The sequence below is a fragment of the Acipenser ruthenus genome, chromosome 19, assembly GCF_902713425.1.
Source record: "Acipenser ruthenus chromosome 19, fAciRut3.2 maternal haplotype, whole genome shotgun sequence".
Lineage (NCBI taxonomy): Eukaryota > Metazoa > Chordata > Actinopteri > Acipenseriformes > Acipenseridae > Acipenser > Acipenser ruthenus.
The window spans coordinates 4513721-4536433 of NC_081207.1; the positions used below are offsets into that span (position 1 = coordinate 4513721).

The window sequence follows — 22713 nt, forward strand, 5'->3', positions numbered from 1 at the left end:
AAAGTGCCAAACGCAGAAATTAAACCACGTGCTGCAGAAATCTGTTTACCGCCAAAGAGCAGAAACCGACTGATTTGGCCCAGCCAGCACTTTGTCACAATTGACCTGTGTTTTAAACACAATAGTCCAAGCTCCGCACAGCGCCGTCTATGGTAGACAAACATAACCGGCTTTTACCAGTCGTTTTGTTTCCCAAGCACCCTTGAACAACCACAATCCAATGCTCAGTCGGCCTATTTAGGGATAGTCAGATTTGATTTAGATTTGCAGTGTATATTCTAAACCAGAAGGGGGCGGTGTTGCACCGCATTGTCAACGGCACGCAGACCACTACTACCCTTTTAACCGCCGATGATTCATGCATTTACGGCAATGGCAAATGAGAGGTTTTTCGTCCCCTGATTAAAATGGTTTAATAAAATGTATCTGTTGCTGGACTTCCTGCTTTCATTGATAAAGGAAACACGTGTAGTCCATGATTATTTTTTTTTTTATAACAACTTATTAGCGTAATTACACGCATCTTTAATTTTGGTGAAAACACAAACAGAATTGTTGTCAAAATGTTCACAGCAGAATACCCGGGAAGATACACATTTTGGGTCGCCCCCCCTCCCCCCCAAAAATCAATTAAAGTTGCACAGTTTATATTTATTTATTAAAGTCCCCTCAACCATGCTGGTGCTCTGTGAATAATGTGTGGTAAAAAAAAAAAAATAGACAGGGGAACTACGTAACTGGAGTTATGCTAACTCTTTATTGATAATACTGTATATTTTATCCATTGACTGAATGTCCACATATGAATTCTGCAAAGCAACAAAGACATGCACAGTCTTACACAACAACTTCCACGTGTTCCCAGCACAAGAAGTCTCAGACTTTACTTTAGCAAACTTTAAAAAAAAAAAAAAAAAAAAAACACATCCTCCAAGCTTTAAATTATGTTATCATTTTAGGTCATATTTCATACTTCTAATGCAAAGATTACAAACATAAAAAAAGAAATATAAAATGAAAAACGTCTTTAATGTTTACGCATTTCAACAGCAAAATTGTGTTCTGTACAGGGCAGAAACATCTTTAAAATACTAGTTAATGATAGAAAACCTGGAGGTATACTACATTGCCGTAACGTTTAATGACCACGTATGTCTTTTAACTGATAAAACTGAACCAACAGGCCAGTTAGAACCCCCTCATAGTGCCCCCTAGAGACTCGAGAAAATGGTACATGAGGGTAGAACTTAAGAACGGACTGCTCGTTAATAACCATGTAATCTAAAAGTGCTACCATTAAGAGCTCTCTCTCTCCCATTTCACAATGCAAGTGTTGTTTTTAAAGGTTTTGTTCAGCATGCATGCTGGGTGGGTGGGGCAGTACCTAGTAGGTTGTAATAATAATTAAAACAAACAAAAAAAAGTTTCCTGTAAATTCTATGCACAGGATGTGATGAAGATAACTTGCAAAAACTCAAACTGCACATCAACACTGAAAGCCTTACCCCATCTGAAGGAAATTACAATAGACAGTGCAGGATATTTAGCAACTTCTCATGTCATACAAGTTGCATTGGTGTACATCCAGTCAAGTTATAATATTTTAATTTCTGGGTCCTGATTATTATTGTTATTATGGGTCATGGATTGTATAAAAAAATTAATTAAAAAAAAAAAAAAAATCAGACCACATAAGTAAGAAACTCCCCAGTCACAGTGTTTTTAATTAGCTATAATTATTAATAAAAAAAATGAACTGTGTAACAAAGCAGAGTCAGGGTCACCTCCTCAAAGGATAGAGAAACTTCCGATATTTACAGAGCCATTCAAGAGTTTATTACCTTTTGGTTTTGTTTTTTTATTGTACAAGGAAGCGCGTCATTAATATCACCCCGACCTAACTGTTTAAAATTAGGTTCAGAGAATAAACTCTGGAATTCGTTGTAGCAATCGGCAGTCCATTCTGACAGCCCCTCCCTCACTCTGACAACAATGCAATTCAGCTAAACAAACCTTGAATCTAGCAACAACATTTCATACACAGTGACAGCAATTGTGGCCGGGAAGGGCTGACAGTCACTTGGAATACAAGTTTGCCCTGCAAGGGAACAAACACACTTTGGCAATGGCCTAGTCTTGCTTTGGAGAGACATTCGTTTGTTATTTCGGCTTGGTTTCACATCCTGTCTCCAACCAAAAAAAAAAAAAAAAAAAAAAAGACAGAGATGGTGACCTAGAGCTCTAATTTAGAATACACTACTGGAAGAAAATAAAGCTATATAGTACTTAACATAGCATCAAAATGAAACACATACAATATAAACAAATCTGGTAACGCTTTTTTTCCCCCAGTTGGACACCAGCATTCATAACCTTTTCATAAAGGCTGCACAACACTGTAAAAACTACATGCATAACCCTTCATAATCACTTTGGAAATGCACATAACAGGCAGGCAAGGATTCAGAACGCAGATCTGAAGAACAACATGCTGGAGATCAAGATTTACAAATAAGTGTTGATGGCTACGAATCACAGAAAGGCATTTGAGACGCTGAACTTTCAATTCCGATACTTTTGGTTTGTAAAAAAAAAAAAAAAAAAAAAAATGCTACAAATCCTTACATGCAGGTTATGCAAAGTCATTCTGAAGGATTGTGCACAGTTATTATGAGCGCTTTTCCAAGTCTAATAAAGCGCTACCACACAATTTCTTAATAGGAAAGCAATTGAAAAAGCGCTCTTTTTTTAAATGTAAAAAGGAGGATACAAACACTATTACAAAACAAAGAGAGAGGATTCAGTCCTCCCTGTTTGTTAACACATCGGTCTTTAGACCAAAGGGTTCTTCTGCAGCAGCTCTGCGAAAGTGCAAATCTAGACCTAACCAAGATTAAAAACAGAAAAATAAGTGTATATGCATATGAACTGTACAGCAGACAGGGGTACAGCACACAAGGGTAGGGGGAGAAGGAGACAGTGAGGCAGAGAGGGAAGAGTATATGACATTTAACATTAAGCAGATAGCTATATCGAAATCGCATAGACTGGTCATGTGGGACATTAGAAACCGCTTGGAATTAAAACAAAACTTAGGTCAAATCTCACACTGAATTGACGTAGACACCTGGTTTCACAGCACTAACCTTCGACTACATAACTTTACCTTGTGGGAGGTAGTCCAACGTGCGTGCTAAAATCGGGGTCTGTGAATCCAGCCGTTAGTCTGCAGTTTATACATTTTATATTTATTTTATTATACAAATAAAGTTGTTAACACGTTTATATTCTAGTTGAATACGATGCTGTACGCATCTGTATTGCAATTCATGTTACAGTTTAAAAAGTACTGTATCAACATGCACAAATCCAGAAGAGGTTTCTTTCTGATGCCAATTCTAACACTCGAAGCCGACCCTTAAAACTGTCCCAGTTTACTGGCTCATCGCAGTTCTAAATGAATGGAACTTGCTGTTAGTTCTAAATACATCTTAAATGATTCAGCACATGGCTTTCCTTCTGTACCATTTGGAAATTCTTTCCATACATTTTGACTGAAATGTGCTATTACTTTGGTAAAAAGAGAAATCCCCAGTGTATGATGGGGGCTTAATCATGTATAAAGAGGCAAACAAAATAGTAACTATGCGCAATATACAAACAACATAAATGCTGGCGTTGCTGGAATTCTGGCTTTAGGGATTTTTTTGGGATACACAGGGTTATTTGGAAGCTGTGCAAAGTAATGAACCACCATAAATATCTAAAGCGTTGGTGTCACGTCATTCTGTCTCATAACCATGGGATTCCTTTCTTTTTCTAGAAACAAGTGCTGGAATATTCTGGGAAGTCCCGCCTCTCCATTAATCTGATTGGTTTAAACTGCATGGTTAAGATCTACAGGATATTCAGTGAGATTTGACCTCTACAGAGCTTTCAGAGCTCACTTCTGACTGGCTAAAACCCAAATTCATTTTTTGTTAGTTTTACAAAAAAATAAATGTACATTTGTCATACTTTTATGATAAATTTCAAATCCAAGCGCCTTTTGGGGCTAAAAGTGCTCTCGTCACAGGATTGTCCCTCATAGGTTGCTGTAGTTTCCTGCAGCAGGCTTTCATGGGGAAACAATGTCAGCACTGGACCAGTCTATATACATTTAATTATTATAATTATTTAATATTATTATTTTTTTAGTTTCATTTATTTTTGTGCAGGCATGTCTATTGGCTAGCTGGCAGGGGGAGGAGTCGGTCTAGGGGTCCTCGATATCCAGGAACTCCTTCTTGGGCGGGGCCACGCCTCGGTACCACGCGCAGGAGCCGTCGTTCCTCTTGATGCAGGCGTAGTGCTTGGCCTGGCGCCCGTTGATGCTCTTCTCCGTCACCCAGTCTGTCCACAGGCACTCGTCCGGGGCTGTGATCATGCAGGGGATGGACGGGCAGCGAGAGATCTGCAGAGTGGAGGAGAGCGGCTCGCGTTATAACATTAGAAATCACATCTCAGAAATCAACCCATTATTTTCTTACCCAATTTGATTTCATTCGATTTTTTTTGCACCAATAGTATTCAAATATTTATAAATGTCAATGGAACAGAGAATCATTCTCGGAAGAAGAGAGAGTTTATTTTCCAGCCTCAATGCTGACCAACATCACAACGCCCGGGAGTCTAACAGGTCAAAGGGACACATCCTGCACATAAACGCTCAATCAAAGTGCTTTCCAAGGGTCACTCTTTGAAGATGTTTCGAGATTCTTTTAAGATTAAAAGGTAGCTATGGGAGATGGGAGATGGGAGATTAGCTGGTTTTGATGGCTCGTTTATTCAGGTCACGTCGGGCACAGCAGTGGTTTTCCAGGGGCCTTACCTTGCACTCACAGCCCATCTGGTAGCGCTGATTCAAGCTCTTCTTCTGGGTGGCGCTCAAGGATTCCCAGGGGATGATGAAGTCACAGAGGGTCACGTGCATCTTCTCATCACCCTCCGCCTTGCCTGCACAGCACACAAACACACAGAGAGTCAGAGCCCAGAACCAGCGGCAAGACCGATTCACAAAAACAAAGAACAAACTCCTGAGAATCCTAACCCAGTCTCTCACGAGTGCAAAGAGATATCTCTCTTTCTGGGGTCTACTCCTCCCAACCCCCCTCCAATTCACAATCCTGACGATACCGTACCGGGAAGATAGCCCAAGAAATTACAAGCCCACTGGATAGTGATGTTGTCTTCACTTGTTCTAAAGAAGCTAATCCTGCAAAACTGGAAGTCAAGCTAAGCTCCTAAAATCCAGCCATGGAAAAAACGTAACGCTTTACTATTGAACCATTGAAAAAGGCTTGGCAGAAGACAAAAACAAAATAGCTCAATTTGAAAAGATCTGGGGCAAGATGGTGGAGGATCTCCGGCTTTCCGATTCTTAGTTGAAAAAAAAAATTAAGACAAAAAATTTTAAAAAAAGTGGACAAATACATGTTTTATCTTCTCTTTGATTATTTGTTTGCTGTGTTCCTCATTTTGGGAATGGTATGTAATGGTTTTGCTTATATGTGCATACGTCCAAATACCTTGTGTGAGACCCCCCCCCCCCCCCCCCCGCCCCCCGCACTGTTTCACTGTCGTTTATTGTCTTTTGGTTTTGTTTAATTGTCTGTTACAGCAAAAGGAAAAAAAAAACAAAAAACTGTTTTACAAAAAAAAATAAGAAATGACAAGCCCAGACAACTTGAGCAACAAGAGATGGCAGATAAGTGTTTTTAAAATTGTTACCCACATTATTTTAAACAAACACACACTGTAATTTAAAGTTGTTTTGGCGTTAACTGTAGATAATGAAAACCAAGAGCAGAAACCCCAGACTGCGGTTCTCTGAAGAGGTTTTAAGATGACAGTCAGGGATAGTGCAGTTAAAGCACTATTGCAGTACTGCTCTGTCACTCTACCTGATATCAGGTACTCCTTCTTGCCGTTGGTCTCCAGAGTCACGCCACACACTGCGGACGAAGGGGCTGTGAACACCGCCATGATGAGTTTATTAGGTCCTTTAAACATCTGTGAAGACAAGGGCATTACAGGGTTAATGATTTCTAAACTGGTCTTATTATTGATGGTCCATTTACCCCACCCCACCCTTCCAACCCCATTGGGCAGATGTGATTGGTGGACAGACAGATCAGCCCAGTTCTGATTGGTGGCTTCCTGACGTACCTTGAGCTGCTTAATCTCATACTGGATCCTCTTGATAGGATTGCCATAGATGTCATTCCCAGAATCCACCTCTTTTCCTCCAACCACCTTCGCTCTGATAACTAAAAAAAAAATATATAATAATAATAATAATAATAATAATAATAATAAAGATCAATGCAAGGTCAAACACAGAAGAACCGGAACAAGCCAGTCTGGGTAACGACCTGAGAATGAATCCATCTGGTAACTAAGTGCTAAGACTCAAAGGTAGCGATTAAAACCAGGAATGGAAATAAGACTCCCATTGGATAGCAGTTTGATCCAGTCCTGGTTTTACTATGAGTTTAATAAGACACACCTGAGCTTGTTACCTATACACTGGGACTAATCAAGCTCGTATTAAAACCTGGAATGGGTGAAACTGCCATGCAATAGGAGTCTTGCTTCCATCCCTGAAAACACAAAATTAGCTCAAATGAATAGCACAAATAAAAAGGGGGGCACGGAATGAGCAGATTGGTGAGGCAAGGTGGGCCAAGTCCAGACAATCAATTGTGAAACCAATGCAACGATCTAAAGACTAGTGTGACATGCTGGTACAGTTTAGATAGAGTCAAAGATCCTTGCTGCAGCATTCTGAGCAAGTTACAGTAACAGTGTGCTGTGCATGTGCTATTCCCCTGGGTTAACAGGAGACACGTAATGCAGCTATAGAAGGATGGAAGTGCTTGTGTCACTTCCTCATATTTGCACAAGGTTGGCACACATCTCCCCAACCCTCAGTGCAGTCACCAGTAGCACACACAAAAAAGACAAAGAGAATGAAACACTGGCTATTGCCATAGAGACTTGATCTGAAAAACACATGAGGCTGCATAGAGATATACATGTACATGCGTCAGCGTGGCACTTGGGGTGCAATATCTGTCTGGATCAGAACTCTCAGCTCTCAAGAACAGAGTGGCAGGTCTACAGCAGATCAAATGACTTACCTACTTTAAAAACCAACATGCCTTTTGTGTATCAGGCATCTCATCTTTGAAATTCACCGCCTTCAAACATAAAAACAGCCTCTGCACAATACCTTTTTAGACATTATTTGAAATCTGAGCAGAGTTGCACATTCTGTAAATTCTGACTATGACTAGGATCATGTATATTTTAATGGTTTTCTGCTAAGACTCAAAATCAGGAGGTTTGGGGAAAGGCTGGCAGCAGACTAAAGTAAGTTTTCCACCGCTGCCAGAAACAACTGGAGAGCCTTTTATGCATCCCAGATTACTGCCAGCCCAGTCAATCACTGCTGATTACTCAGAATCACGGGAGCAAAAGAAAACACACAGTGGCCCACTGTTAAACGAAAAGTCGTCTTTTAAAGAGGAAGATTTATTGATGTGTTTTGACAACCTGAACGGTCAATTTTCCTGCACTTACATTGTGAGCAGTTGCATCATTTCTATAGAAATGAGCGTGCAATTAAAAGATCAGCCTGCTACTTAACACCGAAAGTGAGACGTACAAGGCCATATTCTGTTGCTTTGTACGCACAGCAGGGCTCCACTTTAAGCCTTGTCTGTTTGCCTGGGATAGTCCAAGTTGTGGGATGAATTGTAACAGTCCAGCACATTTATTTCGCTTTCTTGAAATTCAAGTCAAGTGACATGAATAGTATCTAGTATTTATATGGGGACATATGAAAGATGCAAATACATGACAGCCTCATATGAGGGCGTGTTGCAGGATGACAGAGGTTTGAGGCTCAGAGACAGTGGAAGGGGCAAAATAATGATCTTTATTAAACAAAAAAATAATCAAATAAATAGGCACAAGGGCCAACAAAAAGGTTCAAACAAAATACAGAAATGTAGGCTGGGCATTCGCCTTCACTACAGTTTCTTTTTCAAAACAGCACAGCACAGCACAGCACAGCACAGCACAGCACAGCACAGCACAGCACAGCAACAAACAAACTCACCCCAAAACTCTTCTCCCTAACAAAGGGTTTCAGCTGTCTTTTATAGTCTGTGGCTGGAGCCCAATTAACTAATAATTAACAATTAAACACTTAAGGCTCCAGCCACATTCTCACATGCATTTTACAGGGAGGAATTTAACCCCCTCCCTGCCAATCCAAAACAAACCAAGAATCACAAAACCATAATGAAAACAGTAAAAATAACAACAATAACAAAACACAAATTTATAGGGACGAGCTAGCACCCCATCACAGGGTGCCATTCCCCTAGGCTCCAGGCAGTGGCACTACAGCAAGTTACAGGAGTCTAGATTTAGAGATGGAATGCTGGAGGCAATGCTTTTTTCCACATTCAGCTGAGGCTGCTTCCAATTTAAATCTGAGGGCACATAAATAAAACCTAATCAGGAGCAGATGAAATTCAATGAAAAATACCAGATGATATGTGAACACGGATTTAGTTTAAAATAAGAAAACCGGACAACTCCCCCGCACACTATACTGGCTGTGAGCAAGCTTTTGACTTTGTATTTTAAAGATTCAGTCTCATCCCTTTTCTCAATCACATCACACAGCATCGAGACTAAATGAACCTCTAAAACCCTTTGTGGGAGTGTCTGACAAACAGCCTCCAGATTGCATTTGGCACAAAGACAGGACAAGCATTTAGAAAAAGGGGGGTATAGAATTCAAAACATGACTTTTCCTTCAAGTCCAGGACAAAAAAAAGACTATTGGCAGGCAGTTATCTCACCGCATTTATACAAAAATGCCCCGATGCTGGACATACAAAGATACTGCCTGTTATTAAAAACAGGTCAGAAAATGGGTACTGCTACTGAAGTACATTCCTCTCATTCACGAAAACATACCATGTGTTTCAAAGTACACCATATAATCAACGCATGCTTATTTATTTTTTTTGCACATCATTGCAAAATATAAGTCTGTTTAGAAATCTTCAGTGAACATAAACAGACACATTTCTGTTTTGCTCTGCATGATTTAAAAATTATGCGGTCTAAAGTTAATTATCCTGAAAACCAAACAATCCATCGCGTGCATGAGTTGAACACAAAGAGGCTGTACAGAGGCCAGCAGATGGAAATAAGACTCCCATTGCATAGCGGTTTGATCCATTCCTGGTTTTACATTGAGCTTGTTATCTATACACTGTGGCGAGTCTTATTTCCCTGCCTGTAGCAGTCAGACACAGCGAGGCAGCTGCAGGGATACTTGTCTGTGAACTGTAGGCAATTACTGCATCCCCTGTGGTCAGCCCCTTCCATTGCCTCCCTCAGTCCCAGCAGCCTGCATCGTCACAGCCACTGTTTATCTAGGTCAGATGGAGCTTGTACAACTTCTTTCCCCCCCTTAGTTTGCCAGCAGTGCTTTAAGGACAGCATTGTTTTTCTCAGCCTGAATTTTCAAACAGCTGGCTGTGCAGCTCCTGATTGAATGTCCCGGAGTCTTTCAATCAGAAGCTGCAGCATGACGGAAAGGCAGGTCAAGCCACCCTGGGCTTTATGCTTCTGGGCTGGGTTGCAGCGTTAAAGAAAGTTTAGTATAACAGGGTTTTAAAAAGAGAAAGGAACGCGCAAAAATTAAATATATACAGGACTTGACTTCCCAGTGTTGTTAAATCTCCATTCATTGTGGTACAAGGAGCCCCTTACAGGAGTATAGTGTTCCAGTTCCATGTGCAGTCTACTCTAGATACCAATTATACACTATCATTTGAAATAACTGAGTCATCTCAGCGTTGTGTGTTTATACACAAAGCTGTAATCTTTTTAAATCAGAGCTTCTGCTGAACACATTCCAGTCTGAAAGGATTTGATTTTCTGCAATGGCACCTCTGACTTGCTGCATCTCAGTGAAGTGGTGCCTGGAAATACCCCACTAGACCACACTGCTGCCCAGTCCCTCAGCTCTAACCACTAGGCCACACTGTCACCTTGTCATGAGTTCTAACCATTCGGCCAAAATTGGCCTCCAGTGCCTTCAGCTCTAAATCACCAGACCACACAACTTCCCAGTCCCTTAGCTTTGAGTAAGTCCACTTTCTTTAGATAATTAAGTTTTCAGTATTCTTCATGGGGGGTGAGGGGGCAAATGAAATCACCAGAAATCTACAGCATCACAAGTCCAACCACGAGACATAGCAGAGATGTTACTAGAGCCAAAGGTTTAGAGATCTTCCAGAAAAGCTTTCCTCCCTTTCAATTCTATTTTTCCAGATGCTCAGTAGAGGAACTCAAGTGTACACTGTGTTTAGAACAAGGAGGCGAGAACTGCACAGGACGGCAGTCCAAAGAACTGAAGGTAAAGCGAAAAAGCACATGACTGGCATAGGAGACCAAATGAATCATTTTAACATGCAGCAGCAGGAGGCCAATCTGTATAGTTTTAATAATAGGAGACCTTAATGACTGCTGGCAAGGACTGCAGAGCGCTCAGTGGTTACCTTCAGACCAGCACTGTGTCCTAAAGCAAAACGTCAAGCAATGAGGTCACACAGAATCAAAGCACTGTTTTATCCAAGAGCACGAAAAAAGTTAAAGTGGGAGAAGCTGCGTGAAACAACAAACATATTCATGGAGTGACAATCGAAATGCAAAACAGGACTACAGTAACAAGCATCCACAAATAGATAGATAGATAGATAGACAGATAGATAGATAGATAGAGAAAACACAAGCAAAAAACTAAACATCTCTAGCAGGGAGGTGAGTAATACATCTTTTCCTTCTGCCTGTTTTGGGGTTCTGTTCTGTCTGCAGGTTGATGGAGGGCACTTCAGATTATCCTCCGTTTCCGATGATCATAATCTTCAGGACATGCTCTTCCATTTCAACCTGCATAATGAGTGTGCAATGGGAATTACCAGCCTGCTGCACCGGCACACAGAGCTCCTGTAATCCCTCCACAGCGTGGTCTATTGTGTTGTGTAAGAGGTTGGGTCACATTTGTTTGCCTGCTTGGTTGTTGCAGGTTCTCTGTAAAACTCGCTGTTGATTTGAGGGATGGAAAGAAGAATCCCATTACACAGCAGTTTGATCCGTTTCTGGTTTTACTAGGAGTTTAATAGGACACACCTGCGCTCGTTACCTATACACTGTGGCTAAACAAGCTTGTAGTAAAACCTGGTAAAGGTGAAATGCAATAGGGAGTCTTATTTCCATCCCTGAATATGCAAATGGTTAAAAAAAACAAGTGTAAGCTACTTCAAGAAAAGTCTAACTTATTCAGGTTTCTCGCTCACTTCTTTTACAGCTCGACTTGCAGAGAATGTCAATTATTTTACATCCTTCTTTGTAGATTTCAGTTACCGTGTGGCAGGATGGAAATCAAAACTAATAAATAACATGCTTTAGAAAAGGTGGCAGGATCCTATTAGCATCTTTTCAAAACCAGGAGTGCGCTGTCCCAGCGGTCCTCCCGAGCCTACTTGAAAGATGAAGCCTCCTCCCCAGGAGAACACGACGGCTCCTCCAGTCCGAGACAACACTTAAACATCCCATTAAAACACACTTGCCATTTGCTGCTGCTTCAGAACAAAACAGACACCACGCTGGCACTGAAAGAAAAATATGCTAAAGCCTGCGGCAAATATTCCTTGTATAAAGCAATGAGGACATGCAACACGATCTAGTGGTTAAAGCCGTGGTTTGAGCTTAAAATATTAAAGGAAGTTTAGCCTATTGGGACATCAACCCCACCCCAACCCCTGAAGGTGCTCCTAAAATAATACTGAAAATATACTGTATGGGATGCTTGAACGCATTCTTAAATATAAAGCACTCCCACTGGTGGTAAAATCTATGAAAGCTTTCCTACATGTCTTCAGTGTTGCTTGACCATCAAAAAGGTCTTACCATTATGATCGATCCAATGCTAAAGCTGCATTTTAGTGGAATGTTAGAAAGTTGTCTGAGTTTGAATCCATCTTAGATTACACGGTAAAGAAGTTTAGTTAAAAGTGGGAGGTAGTAAAACCATCACACCATTTGTCACAATTGTCAATCTCTGCTTGGGAGAAGCCCAGGTCTGAATGGCAAGGTCATGAATGAGAAGCTTTGAATCTATGTGGGTAGAAACTCATAGTCCAATCTGCCCAGTACAGGCCCACGGTGATCATGAGCAATAAAAACACAAATACATAAAGGGGTCTGGACCAGTTCTTTGGGGTGAGGCAGGGATGACGTCTGTTCTCTGCTGCCCATGGGAAAGCAGGACAGTCCACTTCCAGCCAGAATAAGCACACCCACCGTATCACCGCCTCCAACCACACTGACTCACTGCCTTTTATCTGGTCTGGCTCACAGTCACGGTTAAAAGGAAAAGGCAGAGGCCCTGGGGAGCTGCGGCTGATAAAGAGAATCACACACAGATTAACGGAGCCCCTTCCAGTAGATCCTGCCTTGAACCCTTGCTTCGCTTTAAGACACACCTGAGCTTGTTACCTATACACTGTGGCTAATCAAAATGGTAGTAAAACTGCTCTGCAACAAGAGCTTTATTTCCATCCATTAAGAATATAAAAGGAGAGGAGGTCGAGTGAGCGAGTTTAAAAAAGATCTCAACTATGTATAAACACAGTGAGTAAAAGCACTGCATCAGTGTGTGGATGAATCTAGTGGGGTTTGTTTAAACTGTACAGCTGTGCTGCCTTCATAGATCAACCCCATGAAGAACCAGACAATTTGTAGGAAGGAGACCAGCTGCATTACAGGCAGCTTTGATCTGGCTTTGAATGCCCAGGGACCAAGTGGACGCACCCAGGAGGCGGGTTCAGATGGAGGGAGGAAGGAGTACAGCACAGTCCAGCTAAACTCCAGTTTAATCTCCTGCAACCCGACATACAGTTGCTTACACAAAAAAAATCTATACAGCTGATGCACAGATCAAGATCTCAATTTATTGTCCACCTAGTTAAAATTAATATTTCAAGGCTGGAAATAAGACTCCTATTGCACAGCAGTTTCACCCGTTCCAGGTTTTAATACAAGCTTGTTCAGCCACAGTGTATAGGTAACACGTGCAGGTGTGTCTTATTAAAAACTCATCGTAAAACCAGGAGTGGATCAAGCTGCTATGCAATGGGAGTCTTATTTCCATCCCCATATTTTCATTAGGATGCAATCCTTATTCCTTAAATGTAGTCCCATGGGTCCCTAAAGTAGGACAAATGTGGCTCCCGATCTGTTTTATAACACAAACACACCTTTAATTGATTCAGTGTTAAAATAAACAAGCATACCAGCATAATACAAGTAAGATTATCTATCGCAAAATACTATAGCTAAATGAATCTGTATGGAAACATCCTCCGCCCTCCCCTCCCCTCCCCTCCTCCCCCCTCCCCCCTCCCCCGCTCCGCCCCGCCCCGCCCTTGAGTACCCTCATCAGGGTACAGCGAGCTCAGCGCTGGCACAGACCTGGGTCCCGTGTTCCAGCAGCAGCTGCCAGACTGCTTGGGATTCAGCAGCATGATTGTTTTGACTGTACACTCCAGACTAAACGCAGCACGCTGCGCAATCCTGATAGCATCAGGTAATTAACCCAGCTAGCAGATCAAAAACAACACAGCATCCGGGCTCTAGAAACACAGGAAAATCTCTCATCAAGGTAGACGCTACGAACACTGGTTTAACAGTTTACACTCTGTCTCTTCCCAGCAGAGCTGAGGAAATCTCATCTCCTTTAAGGCACTAGGCATTTTTAAAGACCACTGCATTCTGTTAAAGGGAAAGCCATTTGAATTTCCGGCTTGAAAGTGTGAGGTTTGGAATGTGATTATCGTGTTTGATTGCTCTCCGTGAGACCAAGCTGGAGCAATAGGCCTGTTTTGCAAGTCTTGCCCCATTGCACAGACATGTCACCATCAAGCCACGTCTCAACATCGGCAGTTACAAAACCAGCCTGGGAAAAAGAGGACTTGAGATTTGGTAGCATTATATTAACCTTTTAATGACCATCGACCGGTTTCGATAGAAAATGCACCTTGGTTTGTTTCTTTGAATGTTGTATTTGAAGCTGCGATCAGTTCTCTGTCGTTGCTTGTAGTGGGTATTCAACCGTTACTTTATTTAATGTAGTCGCACCTTGAGATCAGTGAAAGCTGAACTTTTAGTAGTTCCTAGAAGTCATCTACAATCAGGAGGGTCAGTGAGCACTTTTCTGCAGAGCTCTGCATTTTTCCACTTAAGAGATTTGATTTATGCGGAGCGGAGAAGCCAGAATGTGGGAGTGAATCCAATCTCTCCGGGGGCTAACAAACCGATACATCAAATCATTTCACATTAACCTCAAGCAAGCTTTCCCAATCTAAGCGCATTACAGCAGAGTCACTAAGCTTGAACCTGATGCGTTAACAACGTGGCTCAGCACATGTTCTTTTGCTTCTGGCTTAAAGAACAATATGTTTGTATAGCCAATTAAAAGAAAACAATTAACAATCAAGTAAAAAAATTACATTTGACTGATCTGATCAACAATGTTCTACAACATTCAAGTCTAGCAACGCTCAGAAGGAAACATGAGAACGTGCATGTTCTCACATTAAACCAGTTGCAACAAGGAATGGAAATAAGACTCCTGTTGCATAGCAATACTTGATTAGCCACAGTATGTTATTATTATTATTATTATTTATTTCTTAGCAGACGCCCTTATCCAGGGCGACTTATAATCGTAAGCAAATACATTTCAAGTGTTACAATACAAGTAATACAATAAGAGCAAGAAATACAATAACTTTTGTTCAAGCAAAGTACAAGTGTGACAAACCACAATTCAATAATACAGCAGATAATAGTGATAGTTACATCAGGATATGATTAAATAGTGATAGTTACATCAGGATGTGATTAAATACAAAGTACTACAGGTTAAACACTTGGCAGATTACAGTATTCTGAAGTACAGGATTAAATGCAGTAAAATAGGGGGCAGATAAGAGCAAAATAAAGCACATTTACATGAAGGGTGATAGTGTCCCAGGATATAAACAGAGGAGTTCTACAGGTGCTCTTTGAAGAGGTGAGTCTTGAGGAGGCGCCGGAATGTGGTCAGGGACTGGGCAGTCCTGACATCTGTAGGAAGGTCATTCCACCACTGCGGAGCAAGGGTGGAGAAGGAGCGGGCTCTGGAGGCAGGGGAGCGTAGCGGAGGTAGAGCTAGTCTTCTAGTGCAGGCGGAGCGGAGAGGTCGAGTGGGGGTATATGTGTAGGTAACAAGCTCAGATGTGCCTGATAAAACTCATAGTAAAACCAGGAATGGATTAAACTACAGTAAAGTTCAATGGAGATGTTCAGACACCAGCCATAAATGACAAAGGCCTGGCTATTAAAAAAAGAACACAAAACATATTACTTAGAAACCATCAGTTTGTCAATTTTAATCCACTGCAGTTAGGAGGCCTGGAATAAACAGTAAACAGGATAAGTAACCAAGATATCTTCACAAACCCACAGCACGTAAGCTTTGCATTTGTGGGTTATGTTTATACCCAAAGATGGTCTCCTTGCAATACAAGCCAACTGTTTATTTGGTCCGGTCAACTATGATCGAAATCACAGACTTCCCAGAATGGAAGAGTGATTCCTAGAGATGCCAACATGCAAGCTCCTCCGATCAGAAGGAAATCCCGGCACTGTGCCTCAATAACTCCTAAATAAAGTTTTAGTTTTCTCCCAGTTTGGATAATTGGATATCAGTTGTATTTGCCCTTCCTGCATCCCTGTACATTGTGTACTTTTGCAGGCTGCAAGAAAAACTGCAAGAACATGAGAAACACAAGGGCGACTCCCTCCAAACCAGACAGGGAGCCAACCACAGTCAGGACAGAGTGCTCTCTAATGAGCAGGAGCCTCCAGGGAAGCCCTTTCATGTGCTAGAGCCTCCCTCTGATTGCGTGCCAATGATACAATGGCACAGTCACAGAGAGATACCGCCATGGAGGTTAAAGTTTATCATCTCCTTTATGTGCATCTGACTCACAGCTGGCAAACATGTGTAAGACCAATAGATCCCAATACAGGACATTTTAAACCCTTTTTTTTGTGTGTGTTCAGGTTGATTCGGCTGACAATCTAACATGCTCAAGTCTGCCCGTATTCTTCCCATCTCAGAAACAAAGACAGACACACACACACACTGCACATGCCCCACTCATTTCAAAGGCTCCAGAGCTTTGAAAGAGACACTGACATTCTCCAAACCCCTTACTCGTGGGGTATTTTGGTGTGGAATCTTTATAAAAATTCAACAGTGTGGGGCCTTTCAATGCCATTTCCCACCCAGTCAACCCCAGGGCTCAAGGAAGAGAGCGCTGAGGTCAACTCCTGGGACCTTCAGGCTAGCAGGTACGGGTATTAGGTACAAAGGTTGAATTGATGCAATTCAGGGCATTGGATTCCATTTAAACATCCAAAGATATTTCAACTGCAACATAGAACCAGATCAGAAAACCCATCATTAAGAAGGCCTCCAAACAGGTTTTTTTTTCTTTTTGTTATATCGTTATGCACAACAATTACACTGTACACACAATGGCAAACACACAACTAGCAAGGCTCAACAACAAGATTCTAAACATTAAACAACTAACCAACCTAATCTCAATAAAAGCCACTATTGCACCATCGCAGATAAATCAGCTATTAAAAAGTTAATTGCTGTGGCCACGTACTTTATTATAAATAAAGAGACTGGGAAAGCGTGTGAGAGAGTCATGTGCAGGATGTCTCATCATCACAAAGTGTCAGGAAGACTGCTATCCATCACAGGGCGGGTCTGTGGTCACTGTATGACTAAGTCTCCACACCATGCAAATCTGCATACCAAAAGACTAACAAACCGTCCAGGTATCCCAGCTTGTCCACACAGGGTGGGGATAAACCTCAGAGAACTCAAAGTCTTTCATCTGGGTTATCCAACAATCGTTTTCACCAAGATGTACTTTATCTGACAAGGTAAATGGGACTGCATACCCAAGGATGGAAATAGGAACCCCATTGCAAAGCAGTTTCACCCATTCCAGATTTTAATACATGCTTGATTAGCAACAGTGCATAGGTAACAAGCCCAGACACGTCTTATTAAAACGCATAGTAAAACCAGGAATGGATCAAACTTCTATGCAATGGGAGTCTTACTGCCATCCCTGCATACCAAACACACATAGAATATTATGCTGTTCCCACATCCTGGGTGTTTCCAAGTGCCCTCTAGCACTTGAACAGACAGAGGAGCGATCCTACACACAGTTTACCAAAGTGCCTTCCAATTAAATGGCAATGAATATCTAATGTGGTTCGAAAGTCTCTATATTCGTGGATATCAAAGCAGTCTTAGCAAACGACTGTTTCTACAAAACACTGCCCCATACAGTACAAGAAACTCACCTCCCTTTTTATTTTAACTTTAACTTGGCAATTTGCACAGCACTGCAGTACAGTAAATGCCCACCAGTGCAGACAGTCCCCTTGTACGTAGTGGGAACCCCATGACTGACCTGCCCACATGTGGGATATTACTCTCATTAGAGGTGACCACCCAAGTGACTCTTACTTGGTTGCCTTTAGCAAGTGCCACCTACTTGCTCAAACCATTTTCCAATCGTTATGAACGCAATATTCAAATGCCAATTCCAAAGATACCTCTCTGGACACAAATCCTGCTTTCTGGTGGGCTAATAAGGGTGGCCAAAAAACACACCAGTAATCAGCCAGTTCAAAAAATGACTTAATGGATGTCAGATCCACACAACAGTCCCATTTTAATAAAGAGCAATGTGTAACAGCAGTAACACCCTCCCACGCAGAGAAATGACTCTTACACACAGGTACATGAACTCTGTGCCCCCCTCCCCCTCCCCTTGCAGGATATGAGGGACGGGATGTTGGCAACAGACTGTGCATCTTTCACAATTCCAGTTCTCAGTACTAGCATCTTAGCTAAACCATGATAAAACGTATCTTGAAATGTATTTTTGTTTACGACTGTAAGTCGCTCTGGATAAGGGAGTCTGCTAAGAAATAAATAATAATAATAATAATAGGTACAGTATAAAGCAAGGCATGTGGGAGTTTCAATGAGTTGGGAAGAGCTTTGCATTACAGACTACCTTCTTAAACAAAAACACTACAGTGAAGTTTCTACATTCTTGCACTTAATTTAAACCTCTTCTCAAGTTCTACAAATCAGGTGCGTCGACTTCACGGTAAATCAATAAACTGTAGCATTTCAGATGTCCGCACTCATGAACAGAATCTCTTTATTTCGTATTCTTTATTCATTGACGGAGGATGGAGGTGAACAGTTAAACATATTTCAACCTCAAGCGACTGTCCTCAGTGTTTAACATCTTGACATTCCCAGTGATATTTATACCCAAACAATACAATTATTAAATAAAACACCGGAATACAAAACAACTGCATTTGAAATCAGTGACAAGCTACAAAATAGTATAAAATGGAGGAGCAGGGCTTTGTAGTTGCACTGCAAGGATTTAACAGGAACGTTTTGACTTTCTTACGCCTGGCCAGGTCAGAGCGTTCACGCTACCTGCTCGGGGACTTGGACAGGAAAGTGTCTCTCGTGGCGCTGCCTGCAAACTTCAGAGCAGGAAATGAGCTCATACTGAAGTGGGAGCCCAGGACTGCACACAGCCACACATTCCCTGACAGGCAGGAAGCAGACTCACAGAGAAGCACTGGGATAGTCCAGACGCACACACTTCAGTTAAAGAGTGTCAAGTCATTAGTAATGTTTGAGCCTGGCACTTCTGGTATGCCCTTTCTCAGGGTACAGGTCTTGTTTTGTAAAAAAGAAGCAGAAAATAAAAAAAAAAAAAAAAAAAAAAATAAATAATAATCAGGGAAAATTGTAAATAAAAGTTTAAAGCTGGACTCAGAAATAGGATTGTCACGTGAACACACAGTTGCTTTGTCTAAGGCATCTTCTGCTGGATTTCACAGGATTTTGTAAGGCGTGGTGTGATGCTTCAGCACGCAGAGAAAAGTAATTTAGGAGCCTAGCAAGGACAAAGAAAAAGCAGTTCTTGACCCTCTCCAGCAGACTGCAACAGAGAAGGTGACATCAACCACTGAACTGTTCTGCCTACTTGATCACGGCACCATTGATTAAAGAATACTAAATTGTTACCTATTGTTAAGGAATGAATCAAATAAAACAAAAACTTTGGGATATGAACAGAATCATCCCAAATGAAATTCCAAAGAGAAGAGAACACAAAAGTAGCCCCACCCAAAAAGATCAGCCCACTATGTATATTTTATTGGCAGAATTTCCCCAACAGAGAATTAATAATAGATCAGCTCTAATTAGGAACTCCTATAGGTTAGACTAAACAATCACACTGTGTCCAAGGCACGGCCATTAAATATTGCAAAATGATTTGGCTTCCAACAGCAGCGAAGTTAGACAGACAGTTCTCAAACACTCATTTTGAAAACAAAGCCAAATTATGCTTCAATAACTCTTTTGTGTTTTGTGAAGTGTTAAATATTCTTCATTCTTGGGGGGGAAAAAAAAAACACTAAAAGAAATGTTTTGCCAATATATCTTGATAATCTTTAGCCCATGAATCTTTTTTTTTTTAATTCTATTATTTCAATTATTTGACCTGGATAATCCGATTGAGATGATACAGCTTGTTTACTGGGATCAGAAGCTACATTCAGCAACAATGCATTTCACATCTCCGTTCCTCAGCATTAGTTACAGGCCTGAGAGAAATATTCAGCTTTCACAGAGTTTGAAAGCAGCACACATCATGCAAACAGTTGTTGGGACTGTGGTACAGTATACAGGATGCTTGGGTTATTAATAGAACAGTTACTTCAAAGTTTTCAATGACTTTGCCTCTGGTAACTTCCAAGCCCCCGTTTACTATGACCTGCATTTCTTTCAAACCCAAATTAGCTGAAGGCAAGATTTTTCTTGTGTATATAGTTTATGTAAACTTTAAAAAACACACATACACACACACACTAAGATATAAAGTGGAATAGGCCAATGCCTTGTTCCAGCTGTGACTGCATCTGGATCAACATCTGGCGAGCACGGTTCCCGTCGCAGTAGATCTGGGCAGGGAAGCCCCAGTGGGACGCATCCTAACATTCCTGCAATTCCTCAGGCATGGCTAGGGGGATTGGCAGCCTCTTCACTTCCAGGACTCTGCGCTTTTCCAATCAGGCTGCCTGTAGTAAACACCCCACCAGCCTCTTCTTGCCACGTAAACATCTGATAATTAGCCCCCCGAGCACTGCGGGGCAAACCAGCGCACACGCTTGGGGGGGGGGGGGGGGGGGGGGGGTTCTGGAAAACTAAGAAGTTGGCTACGCCAATATGTGTGTTCACTGCCGAGAAATGTCAGTTTAAACCCAAAGCACTGAGGCTGTGTGGTCTGGTAGTTAAAGAAAAGGGCTTGTAACCAGGAAGTCCCTGGTGAGACGTTGTTGTAAGTGACTCTGCAGCTGATGCATTGTTCACACACCCTTGTCTCTGTAAGTTGCCTTGGATAAAGGCGTCTGCTAAATAAACAAATAATAAATGTCTGGCAGTATTAGCCTCTGAACTATACAGGAATAAAAAAAAGTTCATGAGTTCTTCTATATATAAAAAAGCTTGTATATTTAGGCTTTGCAAGAACAAGTTTGGGATGCACACAAACACTACAAGCAATGATATGGAAACCTAATCATCTGTCCACTTCGGTGCAGCAGATGCAGATATAGGCGAGGAGAGTTTCAGCCGCACACACACTAACCTGTGTGGGTTACTGGATACCTAAGTCACTGAAACAAGCTCTACAGAGAGCTCAGCTGTGAATCAGGTGAACTCTTGATACAGGTACATTTCCCTGCCTGTTCACCCCACCCTGGATTATTGCTGGGATGCAGCTGACATTTTGAAAGTCTTGCACAAATCTTGCTTGGCCACGCCCACTTTGATACCACCTGCTGCACAGCCACCCTGCTCTGTGTAGAAGAGCAATGGAAACTCAAACTTAAAGGAGCGAATACATTTTATTACCGAGGTTATAAGCAGTAACAGCATCACTGGACACTCTTCAGATATTTCAAAGACAGCGCTATAGCTTGTGTCTGTAGTTGCAACTCTCTCTCTCTCTCTCCCCCCCTCCTCCGCTTCTGTTTTCATTTCGTAATATGATGAAAGCTACTTCTTAAAACAAAACAATATCCAAACACTTGACTGGGAGTATAGCCCGGCCATATGGCGCTGTAATTCCTGAAAATGTAATGTTATAAATAGACTTATGCAATATTCTATGACCCATAACTTTAATGAACACTTGAATTTCTATGTGTGTGTGTGTGTGTGTACAGAAGAGCGTCGAGTCATGATGACTGGGTCACAGTGAGGAGGCGTTGGCTGGAGGAAGGCTATTATAACATTTGTTTACAACAGTTATAGTCCTTGTGTCCAGAAAGTGTTAAACTTTCCTTTGTTTACTGTGCTGGTATTGACAACAACAAGCAAATTGCTTGCTTCTGTGTAACAGCTTTGCCCAGTCGGCTACATTGTATAGGTAGATTGCAACAGTGTCATTTGTGGTAAAGAATTACACACACTTGCCATTTTCTAGATTAATTCATTTTTAAAATGAGGACAAGTGGCCTCATTTAATCAAAGCAGTCGTTTCATGGGAGCTGCAACATATTAGACGCACAAAGTGCAACTATTTATTTCCGAATCTTAAAAATAAGAATTAAAAATACAGCAAGTTATTTTTCCCCCTGCTCAAAATGTTCTGTTTTCTGTGTTGCAATTAGATAGAGAAATCAAACGGTAATCTTTGTTTTTTCATTTTAACTAAAGACTTGCAATGATATGCACTGCAGAGAGCAGAGGAAAGATTTCAGCTGTAAAAGGTCAAAATCTGGTTTGTGTTATTTTTTTTTTTGGAGAATTGTCAACTCGCTAAATAAGATCCCTTTTAAAACTCAGATATGCACTTTTGCATTGCAATACTATACAATTGATACAACGATTAAAGAAGAACGAAATGTGGAACAAAAAAGAAAAATCTCAATAAAAATAAGCGTTTTCTTACCTACATCTGCATTGCAAAAAGCCTGTTGTGGGTGGATTGGGGAGCAACTACAGGCATCGGCGATCTGTTCCACCCGCCAGAGCAGAAGCAGGATGAGCGTGGCATAGAAACTGCTAACTGGACAGCTCATTTTGTCTCGTCGTTTGTCTTTTTTTTCTTTAAAAAAGCAATTAACTCACAGAACAGCAGCCCCGTTAAGAGCTTTGATAATGACACTACAGAACGCCTCCTACTGAGTGCCGCGCAGCAGCTGAGAGCGCGTCTAAGTGGTGTAGCGTGTTTTTCTTTCAAGAAAACTCGATCCAGAAACCCACTCGAACAGAGTCTAATGAGTGTATCTGTCTCCCTCTCTCAGGCTCCCTACCACTGCCTTCTATGGCTCTGTTTTCTTCCTTTCTTTATGGCTGACCGTTTCCTGGAGCTCCGCCTCCCTCCCCAC

The 22713-nt window shown here is 41.5% G+C and overlaps 1 protein-coding gene across 1 annotated transcript; it reads right to left on the reverse strand.

Annotated features, from left to right (window-relative positions):
• Nucleotides 1-738: 738 nt before the first annotated feature.
• On the reverse strand, nucleotides 739-22713 carry LOC117424762 (metalloproteinase inhibitor 2-like). Its single transcript, XM_034041457.3, has 5 exons — nucleotides 22275-22713; nucleotides 6208-6308; nucleotides 5943-6051; nucleotides 4871-4995; nucleotides 739-4453 (listed from the first exon to the last, which is right to left on the reverse strand). The coding sequence occupies exons 1-5, from the start codon at nucleotides 22402-22404 to the stop codon at nucleotides 4256-4258; spliced, it is 663 nt and encodes a 220-aa protein (XP_033897348.1). The 5' UTR covers nucleotides 22405-22713; the 3' UTR covers nucleotides 739-4255.